Source organism: Seriola lalandi, unplaced genomic scaffold (assembly GCF_002814215.2).
Source record: "Seriola lalandi dorsalis isolate HSWRI2012SDOR001 ecotype SW California unplaced genomic scaffold, Sedor1 jcf7180002054339, whole genome shotgun sequence".
NCBI lineage: Eukaryota > Metazoa > Chordata > Actinopteri > Carangiformes > Carangidae > Seriola > Seriola lalandi.
The window spans coordinates 66,071-78,388 of NW_019524892.1; the positions used below are offsets into that span (position 1 = coordinate 66,071).

General features: G+C 42.3%; 1 protein-coding gene across 2 annotated transcripts in view; it reads left to right on the plus strand.

The window, feature by feature from the left end:
• Positions 1 to 12,318, plus strand: part of myt1la (myelin transcription factor 1-like, a) — a 70,647-nt gene that overhangs the window by 10,790 nt on the left and 47,539 nt on the right. For both annotated transcript variants that reach the window (XM_023407603.2, XM_023407605.2), the window contains exons 2-4: positions 2,987 to 3,090; positions 4,299 to 4,353; positions 5,126 to 5,159. In XM_023407603.2, the coding sequence (XP_023263371.1) occupies positions 4,299 to 4,353; positions 5,126 to 5,159 (89 nt within the window). In that variant the 5' untranslated portion in view covers positions 2,987 to 3,090. The remainder of the gene's footprint in view (positions 1 to 2,986; positions 3,091 to 4,298; positions 4,354 to 5,125; positions 5,160 to 12,318) is intronic.

Consider the following 12,318-nt stretch of genomic DNA (forward strand, 5'->3'; position numbering starts at 1 on the left):
AGGCTTCTGTTGAAGTGGCACAGTAGATTGTGTTCACAGTAGAAATGATACAGGTACACAGTGTACGTTTCTATACTGCTGTACCAAAGTGGGTGAAGCTCCGCGCTGCTGCGTTAGTCGACATGTGTGTGTGTGTGTGTGTGTGTGTGTGTGTGTGTGTGTGTGTGTGTGTGTGTGTGTGTGTGTGCGTGCGCGTGCGCACACATGCCTGTATACTGATGTGTGTGTGGCTCTGTATAGGAGAGCTCTGCATCATATTGTACCAGACAGGCAGAGCGTTGGGCTGAATACTAAACAGCAGGAAGCTCCTCTTCACACAGCGTCAAGCCATATAGGACACTAACACACACACACACACACACACACACACACACACACACACTGACTGACTTTTACTTTAATAATTCAGGTTTTTCTTTCAAAATATCAAAGTAAATAAGAAGAATGTCCATAAAAGAATAAAATAGAAGAACATTATTATTATTATTATCAAAGATGTTACTGTAGATTACTCTACATAGTCATCACTGACACGTTCCCCAGCTCTGACAGAAACGAATACCAGAAATGTTGGAATTTAAATGTCCCCACTCTCCAAAAATATCCTCCATTCCCTGAAATGTCATTTTCCAAATACATTCTGTAATAACTTCTTTCCAGAAACCTGTTTCTCCACCAAAAGTCTCCTCACTTACCCAAAAAATGTCATGACTTTCCAAAAAATAACATTTCCCAAAAATTTCCTAATTTTCCGATGATTTCTGAATGTCCCCGAAATGTCCTGCCCTCATTTGTCCTCACTAAACAAAAGGTCCTGTCCTTCCAAATAAGTCCTCACTTTCAATAAATGTCCTCACACTCACTGAACTGAAATTGGTCCTCACAAAGATAGAAACACAACAGATGCACACACACAGGCAGAACAAGGACATGGCCTATGGAAGCACACTTTCATACACACACACACACACACACACACACACACTCGTGAGGTTAGTACATCATCTGAACACACAGGGACATACATGCACACACACTTACATACATGCACACACTGCAGCACACACACACACACACACACACATTCGGCAGCCCACTCAGTCGTATAGTTTCCAGGGAGGCGGAGGATTTTTTCTTCGGCTGAGCTCTTCACAGCGGAGGGAGGGAAGGCTGTTTGATGTGGGGTGCGCTGGAGCGCGCTCAGTGGAGTGGCAGCCTCAGATGCACCCGGCCTCGCTATGCTGTGGAAACATAATGGGAGTCGGCTGAGAGTTCAGGCGAGGCTGTCCACAATTTACATTTATATTAACGCTGCAAACCCCCCGAGCTGCACTGCAGCCGAGGAGAGAGGAGCACACAGAGCTGCTGTGTTCACATCTTCATCATCAAACTGTTGTTTCACTGTTGTCTTACTCTCTTTTATGTTGCGTCTCGTATTGAAATGCTCACAGCGAGATCTCATGGAGATTCATTTTGATTATTTCAGCTCAAAATGAAAGTTTTCCACTATTTACAGTTTTAAAATAGAAAAGTTTTGGTTAGATGTCATCTGTCTTTTGTTAACTTTGATAAAATTCAATAAAAAACACCTTAAGCTGAGTCCAGATTTACTCCTTACGTTGTTATAGTGCACTATATTTACCTTTCACTATCTTATTTATGAGGTTTATGCTTCATAATAGTCTATTACCTTCAAAAATTCTCTCGGTGGAACGACCCCCTTGTTCACTCATTCACTGCTTCATATTTAATGGACTCTCAGCAGGAAATTGAGAATTCGGACACTTCTTATTTTGAGTCATCGCTGACAGCAATTTTCACAGTAGTAATTTTCTCCTTTTTTTATTCAATTGTGGAATTTGTATTTATATATGGTGGATATATTTACACACCTAAATAAAACGGCAGGGTGTTTTTTCTGTTGATTGTTTTCAGTTGATTGTTTAACAAAAAGAAAAAAAGAAAACCGTGGGAAATGACCGACACCAATCCTCAAAGCCCAAGATGACATCTTCAAATCTTTTGATTTGGTTTCACAAAAGATGTACACGAATGTGCACATCAAAGTGATTCATTGATTATCAAAATAGCTGATTAATTTTCTGTTGATTGGCTAAATTGATTAATTGACTAATCGTTGCAGCTCTAAAACATTTTATAGACGTGAAAACTACCATTATACAGCTGTACCTGCGTCAACGATGACGTAAAACAACGATAAATAAGTGTCTAAAATCTGAAACCACTGAGCATCTGTTCTGAAGTGATTTCAGCATATGGCTCAGTATTGAACTGCTCCAACTGCCAGTCCATTATTGTCTGTGCAGGAAAGGAGGAGAAATTACTTCAGGAATGTGACCGTTGTTGTTCATATTGAAAATGATATTGGCTGCTTAAAAAATACTAAAATTAAAATCAGTCCACAGAGACTAATTACAATGTTTGGATGTAAAAGAGCAGTAACTGTTGTTATGTATTGTGCTCATGTCTGATTACTTGGTTTGTGCCACCAAAAAGAAAATTCCGCTAATTGATGATCCCATTGTTAAATCACTGTTACCCTCTAGTCCTTTCAAAATAAAACCCCTGTTGCTATATCATACAAAGTTTCCAATCTCAAAGTTAATAGTGCAAGTACAAAAACGTCTATGAGGGAACTTGCTCTGCCGAGAGCATGATAAATGCCATGTTAGTCTTCTTATGCATCATTTCTAGGTCATATTATGGGTTACTAAAATGCATCTAGCAGTGCAACTGTAAGACCTCTCTGGAGAAACACATAATTGACTGAAAGAATGAAATGTCACATTTGTAAATATCAGTAAAAATGTGTAGATGATCTCGCTCAAGTGGAGTCTCTCGAGTGTTTAAATGTCATATCGCGATTACACATTTCAGAACAAACAGGCTGCTGACAGGTTTCATTCTTGCAACATGAATCTGACATCCAGCAAAACTGAGACGCTGCTGTGTTTTCTTGTCTCAGATCATGACTTTGGAAGACGGCCTCTGAAACGGTGTTTGGTGCAAAGACTCTTCAGCAAAAGGACCAGCAACAGATTGAGGTGGTGCCACACTGAGCTCGACCAGGTACGCTGTCACAACTGAAATACTAACTGTCAAAACTAGAATAAAGAGTTAACAGTGTGGCCTGTGTGAGGTCTCATGTTATATGGAGCACAGTTTGTGTTGACAGCAAGTTTATTCCACATCTGAATTCACGATAAAGAACAATAGAGAGTGGTCATCTCGTTTGTATGCCATGTGTGGAAAGATGTTCACCATATTAATGCTCGCTAAAAATGGTAGCTAAAACAAAATCAAAATTTCACTTGGTAAATTCATGGGTAACTTGACAAAACCAGGGTGAGATTACTATAAAACTATTATACGACAGTAGATGTTGTAGTTGTCCCATTCAACAGGATTTAACATGACTCTTTTTAACCATGTTACATTACCTGGTCGGTTACACGTTAGCTTCCACTTTCCAAGTGTGGCTGCAATGGTTGCTTCCATAGTTCCCTGTTCTTTCAGGCTAATTTCTAAGTTTCCAGTAGGTGGTTTCTAATTGTTGAGTTATTCAATGTGGCTGCTGAGTGGCAGCTAGTGGGCTGCTATTATAACTAGTTGTTAAGTTGTTATAAGCGATGAGTAGCAGCTAGTAAGTTGCTAGCAGTTGTTAGTAGTTAGTTGGTTACTAAGTAGTTGGTAAATTGTTCAAATTGCTAATTTGCAGCTACTTCGTTGGTAAATTGTTCAAATTGCTAATTTGCAGCTACTTCGTTGGTAAGTAGTCGTGTTGTTGAATGTGCAGTTACATTGTTCATAGTAGTTGCAAGTGGTAGCTATTGGTTCTTAAGTAGTTGTTAAGTTGATCAAAGCCTTTGCTAAGTGGCAGCTAGTTGGTTACTACTGCAAGTAGTTTTTAAGTTGCTCAGGTTGCTAAGTGGCAGCTAGTTGGTTACTACTGCAAGTAGTTTTTAAGTTGCTCAGGTTGCTAAGTGGTAGCTAGCTGGTTGCTAAGTAGCTGTTAAGTTGCTTAAAGCGGTTGCTAGGTGGCAGCTAGTTGGTTGCTGCTGTAAGTAGTTGTTACATTATTGAAAGCAGTTGCTAAGTGGCAGTTGGTTGCTATTGTAAGTAGTTTATAAGTTGTTATAAGACTTTATAAGTCTTTGCTAATGGCAGCTGGTTGGTTGACATGACTTTGCAGGCAGCTAATGAAGTTATGAACAAAAGCACATTTTCTTATTCAGCCGTTACAGGTTCAGAGCGTTAAATTGTGTTTTCCTCTCCAGATGGAGGGGAATGCGGTTGAAAAACGCCATCGAACACGATCCAAAGGAGTCCGAGGTATGAGGATGCTTTATGTCTGTCTTGTCATAAGCTTGTTCAAAACTTCTGAATCACCGCCTCCCAGCAAAAGGCTAGGATGGCTAGCAAACAAATATGTCAGCTAATGTTATTACTGCTCCTGTCCCAACCACTTATTTTTACTCACGTTAACATATAAAATCTTGATTTAAATACCACATGAAAAAGTCAATAAATATGTTTAAAAAAAAAAAGCTGGCTTAGCTGACATTATAAGTTAATGTTAGCTTAAGTAGTTAGTTAGCTCACCTAGCCAGCCGGCTAACCTGCTGGATCCAAGAATATTAATTGAACACAACTTCTTCTTTGTTTATTTGATAATTTTTCTAGCTTTAAAACTGATAGTAACGTCTGTTTCATCTTAGCCTCTTAAGAGTATTGTTTAAATTAGAGCAACTGGATAATAATAATTGTCGATCAGATATTAACAAGGAAATTTCCAATATTGATACATCATGTTATCTGTAACATCAAGCACATGTAACATTAAATCTGTAAAATGCTCTGTAAAACAAATAATTCCTCTAGTTTTTATCACAATTTCATCACTGACTTGGTGCTAAATTAGTGATTAGAAAACTGACATTCAATCGGTTCCTGTGTCCCACAACAATCATAAAATAAATCAATTAGTAATTGACATAATAAATGTTATTCTGAAGCCCACACACAGTACATGTGTTAATTATTGTCAGCTGAGGACTGAAGTTATTGTAACATTAATCTTTTTGTTCTGTTTATCTCTATGTAGCTGCTGTGGAAGCTGTTACACAGGAGTTATTCAGGTACGTAAACCAAAATGAATTCATCATCATATTGGACTCTTATTATTGCATCACCTTGCATTCATCAAAGAAAGTAATACTGAGAGACTTCTCCTGTCATTAGCATTTCTCATAATATTGACTCATGATCTAATGATGCCATTGGCCCAGCACAGTTACATGCAAGGGTCCAATGTGTTGCCAGTTATGCATCAGCTCAGGAGATACTTCAATACACAGGTGCACAATGGTGGAGAAACTTTAAGAGGTTTGACTAGAAGGAAGGAAACACTGTGGATTCTGTCCTGGTCGTAGAGCAGTGACCCAGCCTGATGCTCTTGAATGAGGGGTCATGGGAGTTTAACCATCCGGCATATATGTGATTTTTTATTTGGTCACTCAGTAATGAATGTGAAAGTTGTTTGTTTTTATCTGAAATTCAAGATTTCTCTCACTGAGTGTTGGACTTTGACAAGTTTGTGACTTTGGTGGACAGGACAGCTGATGGGAGTCCAGAACTGGATGGTGTAGGTAGTTGTTTTGTGTCTCTCTCAGTCTGGGGGCTTTACAAACGAGGGGTGCAGGTGCTTTTACCTTCTTATAATCTGTCCGTGCCCATTATTCAAATATGAGGCGAACACAACAAATCATACTGTTAAACTTTGTCAACAAGAAACAAACTGTCTGACGATGACAGTGACAACGAGCAAAGGGACATAAAGCTATATAATGTTACACTGGTGGCTGCGGCACCACAGCTGATAAATGTTGTATTCAGATCCTGAAAATAAAAATATTGTTGTGCATTAAAAATGTCAAAAAATGTACTTAAAGTATCAGAAGACGTAATTCAGAAGAATTTCTCCTACAAGGCTGAGTATAGATATCAAAACACCTCTTCACCACTGGCTCAGAAGGACATTTTTACAGATAATATGGTCATGTTGGATTATTTGGGTCATGACCTCTAGTAGACGGTTGGCTGAACACGAAGCAGCTAGAAAGACACCAGGATCAAACTGCCTGCGTGGCGTGTGCGTGGCGGCTGACGCGTGTGTTCACACAGGCTGCGTGTCCAGATCTATCTCTACATAGAGTTTACAGGTTACTGAACGTTGGCTTTCTTTTCATTATTAATTCATTTCTGATTTATTTTTGACCGAAAACGTCACTAAAACGTCAAATGGTTAAAAAATATATATTTAAATTTTTTAATGACTGTGTCGTCTTCAGTAACTATAGTGGAAGGAGTCAGTTTTATTTAATGTTTCTGCTGTGATGTCACCGTGACATCAAAAGGTCTTTTCTCTATTTCTGCTGGGAGACGCAGCCAGTGTGTCGCTCTGACCTGTTAACATGGGTTCCTAAATGAAAACCAAAACGTTCTGCAGCCGCCGCCGCCGCCGCCGCGCACACGTGACACATCCAGTGTGTTCCTGAGAAAACGAGGAATTCCTTCGTTCATGAGTGTGTGAAAGATTAATAGGTAGATTGCTGCGGCATCTGCGGCGATAGGGAAGCTACGCCGGAGAGAGCGAATCATGACCTTGTGACCTCCGACAGTGGGTCAGCAGGGTGTCGCGTTAATATGAGACCCTGTTGTGTGATACATGAACCGTTTTTCAATCACACTCGACCAATTCTTTATTTCATTTTGACGACTGACAACATTTTGTGATATGATTGGAGAAAAACACCAGCAGCAGCTGAATATCACTGCTACCTGTGTGTGTGTGTGTGTGTGTGTGTGTGTGTGTGTGTGTGTGTGTGTGTGTGTGTGAGTGAGTGTGTGTGTGAGTGAGTGTGTATGTGAGTGAGTGTGTGAGTGAGTGAGTGTGTATGAGTGAGTGTGTATGAGTGAGTGTGTATGTGCGTGTGAGTGAGTGAGTGTGTGTGTGTGTGTGTGTGTGAGTGTGTGTGAGTGTGTGTGAGTGTGTGAGTGTGTGAGTGAGTGAGTGAGTGTGTGTGTGTGTGTGTGTGTGAGTGAGTGTGTGAGTGAGTGTGTATGTGCATGTGAGTGTGTGTGAGTGAAGGGGGAAGTTTCTGCTTCACTTAATCTCATTTAGTAAAACTGACAAATATTGGTGTGTGCAGCAGATTATGGTTGAACCCGGTTTGATCCAGGTCAGTGCTTTACTGTAAACAACATGTCCTGTCTGCACCATGTGAGCCTTGAGCGGAGGAGCAGAAAACTCAGTGTGATTCACCCAGAATTTAAATCTGATGGGTGCCGCTGAGGGCTGCGCACCCAGAGCCAGACATGGACAGAGACGCTTTGAAGTCAGCAGTAATGACAGGAATGACTCATAGTTTAAATACTGTGAAATACTATAAGTACGTCACGAGGAATCATTGAATATTTTCATCAGTTTTAATTTATTTCTTTATTTTTTATCACAGTCACGGACTAATCTGACTAATCTGCAGGGATAAACATGTACAAATTAATTTGTCATTGTGGTGTGATGTGGCAGATTGAGGAAAAAAGGAAGAAAAAAAAAAAACGTGGCTCTGATATTAAAATTCTTCCATGACTTGATTTAAATTGCAAAATAAACACATCACATCTGTCAGCTCAGTGGGAATCAGAGCTGCAGTTTCTGCTGCATCACTTTAACTCCAGGTTGATGATTAGTGACTTTGTCCTGAAAGGAGGGGAGACTAATGAGTTCAGCGAATGAGCAGATTTTCAGGTAATTTACTGTGGAAATTTATGGTCCCCTGAGGATGACCCCTAATGTTTCTGGTGACCTCCTGACCTTTGTCCTCGGTGCCAGAACTCCTGCTTGTGCACAAGAAATACTAAAACAAACGGACATGAAGTTCTTTGAGGATGGATCGGGACAAATCCTGATCCAGATCCCAGTGTGCTGGATATGGTTCTGGCTGCAGCTGAAGGAGCAGAGGGACGTTGACAACACGCCCACCTTCACATGGTGACTCATGTTGAAAATGAAGACAAAAAATGGAAGTGAAAAGGTGGTGCCAAGAAGATGCTGATTAAAAAGGCAAAAAGGCAAAAAAAAAATCTGAAGCGGGATGCAGAGTGCTCTTAAATAACAGATGCAAGCTGTGTCCCAATTCAGAGGCCCAATCCTTCAGAGGCTGCATTTGAAGAAAGATTGCGTCACAGCGGCACGACTAGACTGTCCCATTTCAAAGGCTCCTTCAATTGCGTTCTTCTCTTCCTGTGCGACGAAGGCTCCCACAGATGGATCCTTCGTGGTCGAACATATCCCGAGATTAATTGTTCACCAGCACTGAAACACAACAGAGAGCCTGAGGATTACACAGTTAAATGTAAGTATTGTGTTTCAGCTCAGTTCAACAGCTAACGGCACAACTGTCCAAACCACGGGCCTTGAAAAGTTTCACGTTGTCAAGGTTGCTAGGTGACAAGAGCCACAGTCAGAGCTGATGACGCAGACCGTCTCCTTTCTGTCCGGCCCTCGCGCTCTACGACGGCTGTGAAGGGCCACACCTCCGAAAGGATCCGGCCCCTGAATTAGGACGTAGCTACAGTGTTTTCCATGTAGGTTTATACACTTGTATAAGGATTAGCCTGGTGATATTGTTTGTTTTTGTTGCTGTCAGCAAATCCCATGAAAAGATCAGAAGGCGGGAATGTTGCCTATATCCCGCCTCACTGTTCTGTACAAAATGTACAAACACAGAACGGGGAACGTTGTTGTTCCGCCTTTGTTCGGTCGGCGGAGGCAGTCACAGAGACTGAGGGGAGAGCTGACACGGTGGGACAGGATACTGGATTACACAACGCCTGCACGCTATCTAAAATCACTCGCCTCGGCAACGGCTTCTTAACGACGTTACAGCTGGATCTCTGTGTAAAAGGCAAAAGGTTTTTTCTTTTTCAAACATTAGTCAAGCAGGAGGAAATGTTGTGTTTGTTGGGGACTATTTTCAGCAGCGGATTAATCCACATTTGGTGCCCTAGAGAGTATTTAGGGCAGCGGGACGTCGTGTGTGTGGGACTGAGTCATCACATACTTACAGTGTGATGAAGGAACATGTCGCCTGGTGCTACAGTGAGACTCACTGACACGTCTGTAATCATTTCAGGAACAACTGAAGTCAGTGGCTCAGAGCCGTTTATCACGGCAACATTTCAGACAAAAATCAATTCATTTCAATGAAAGTAAATCACAGGAATCAAACTCCCAGCACCAACTGTGGTGTGTGAATTAATTCTGCTCTGCCACTTCATGGTGTGTCCGGACATTTTGCCTTTTTAGGGCCACATCTGGTTTTGTTTCCGGGGCCCGCCGGCTCTGGAAACAAGTGGAAGAAAATATTTTGTAGTTTTAAAAAAGGGACGTTTTGCAGCTTACTAACATTAAGGTTGTACTAATGCATTGTGGGAATTTTTTTTTACCATGATTGCGATTAAGTGTGTCTGACATTGTATCGAGGGAGTGAAGATACACACACACACACACACACACACACAGAGCTTGGATCAATAAGGCAACACTATCAGTCTCTGCTCCTACACTGATTGATGAGCCTCCTCACCTTGAGCCAATCGCCTCCTGTTTTCCTCCACTCGTCCTCTTCCTCCCCTTGTTTTCTCACCTCCTCCTCTCCCTGCTGCTTCTCTCCCTCCAGTCTTTCATCACCCTCTTTCTGCCATATTTTATTCCTCTTCTTCTCTTCCACCTCGATTCCTCCCCCTGCTTCATTACCTTCTCCTCCTCTTTGCCATTTGTGTCCTCCCATTCCTCATATACTCCTCAATACTCAATACTCCTCTTTCCTCATCCTCTTCCTCCCCTACCTTCTTGCCTTCCTCTTTCTCCATCGCTCTCCTCCTCCTCCTCTGCGTCTTTACACTCGTGATGTTAAATCTTCACCTCTGTATCTTGTTTTTTAGCCTGCAAGTAAGCGTGTATAAATCAGGTGATGCTGGGTGGAGGGTGGGTGGAGCTCTGCAGTGTGAGGTCAGAGGTCGCGGGTGTGCGAGTCCCTGAAGCCGGGCGGCGTGCGTTGGCCGGCGGTCTGCGTGTCTTCGGGGCAGAGCGGCCTGAAAGCTGCAGCAGCGTGACTCAGAGCTCTGGAGAGCCGTGCTGCCGGCTGCAAAGAAAAACCCATTCAGACAGAAACTGTTCGACCTGCTGCCGACAGTGAAACCAGCTCAATGACTGAACCTGTTTATTTTCTCCAGATTAGGAAGAAGAGAATATTCCCAATAAAGTTCAAACTCTTCACTCCCTGAGCTCATCCAAAACCCCGGGAACACCAGGCTGCTCTAATCGTTCACTCATTCATATTGTTAACCCAGGGCTAACAGTGCAGTGCAGTACATGCAGTACAGTACATACTGTGCAGTACATGCAGTACAGTGCAGTACAGTACATACGGTGCAGTACAGTACAGTACAGTACATACTGTGCAGTACATGCAGTGCAGTGCATACAGTACAGTACATACAGTACAGTACAGTACATGCAGTACAGTGCATACTGTGCAGTACATGCAGTACAGTGCAGTACAGTACAGTACGTACAGTACAGTACATACAGTACAGTACATACAGTGCAGTACAGTACATACAGTGCAGTACATACAGTACAGTACAGTACATGCAGTACAGTGCAGTACTATGCAGTGCAGTACAGTACGTACAGTGCAGTACATGCAGTACAGTGCAGTACTATGCAGTACAGTGCAGTACAGTACATGCAGTACATGCAGTACAGTACAGTACAGTACATGCAGTACAGTGCAGTGCTATGCAGTGCAGTACAGTACATCAGTACAGTGCAGTACAGTACATGCAGTACAGTGCAGTACTATGCAGTGCAGTACGCACAGTACAGTGCAGTACATGCAGTACAGTGCAGTACAGTACGTACAGTGCAGTACAGTACGTACAGTACAGTGCAGTACATGCAGTACAGTGCAGTGCAGTACATGCAGTACAGTACATGCAGTACAGTACATGCAGTACAGTGCAGTACAGTACATGCAGTGCAGTACAGTACATACAGTGCAGTACGTACAGTACAGTACAGTACATACAGTGCAATACAGTACAGTGCAGTACAGTACAGTGCAGTACAGTACGTACAGTGCAGTACAGTGCAGTACAGTGCAGGCAGTACAGTACATACAGTGCATACAGTACAGTGCAGTACAGTCGTACTCAGTGCAGTACAGTACGTACAGTCAGTACAGTACAGTACAGTGCAGTACTATGCAGTACAGTACGTAGAGTACAGTGCAGTACAGTACATACAGTGCAGTACAGTACAGTGCAGTACAGTACGTACAGTGCAGTACAGTACATACAGTGCAGTACAGTACATACAGTGCAGTACAGTACATACAGTGCAGTACTATGTTGTGCAGTGCAGTACAGTGCAGTACAGTACATTGCAGTGCAGTACAGTACATTGCAGTACAGTACAGTACAGTACATGCAGTACAGTACAGTGCAGTACAGTGCAGTACAGTACAGTACATGCAGTACAGTGCAGTACAGTGCAGTACAGTGCAGTACAGTACAGTGCAGTACAGTACAGTGCAGTACAGTACAGTGCAGTACAGTACAGTACAGTACAGTACAGTACAGTACAGTACAGTACAGTGCAGTACAGTACAGTACAGTACAGTGCAGTACAGTACAGTACAGTACATGCAGTACAGGAAGCCTGTGCTTCATGGAGGGATGAGGGTGTGGGGCCCCTGGACCAGAGCCTCTACATGAAGTCACTGTAAATGTTTCTTGTTAAAAGTCATAGTGAAGTTAAAAGACACAAAATCACTCAAAACTGTCACAGACTCTCAAAGTAACCACAGAGACACAAAAACAAGAACAAAGAGACTAAAAATGACAACAAAGAAAAAAGAATAATACGAAGAGACAGAAGAAACAAACAAAGAATCATCACAAAGACAAAAACTATCATAAAGAGACGTAAAACGCTTAAAAACAGACACAAAATCCACCAACGTACAGACTGAAAACAGCGACACAGTGATCTGTTGCTGCTGCTGTTGTTGTTGCTGCTGCTGCTGTTGTTGCTGCTGCTGCTGCTTCTTCTGCTGCTGCTGCTGCTGCTTCTGCTGCTGCTGCTGCTGCTGCTGCTGCTTCTTCTGCTGCTGCTGCTGCTGCTGCTGCTGCTTCTTCTGCTGCTGCTGCTGCTGCTGCTGCTTCTTC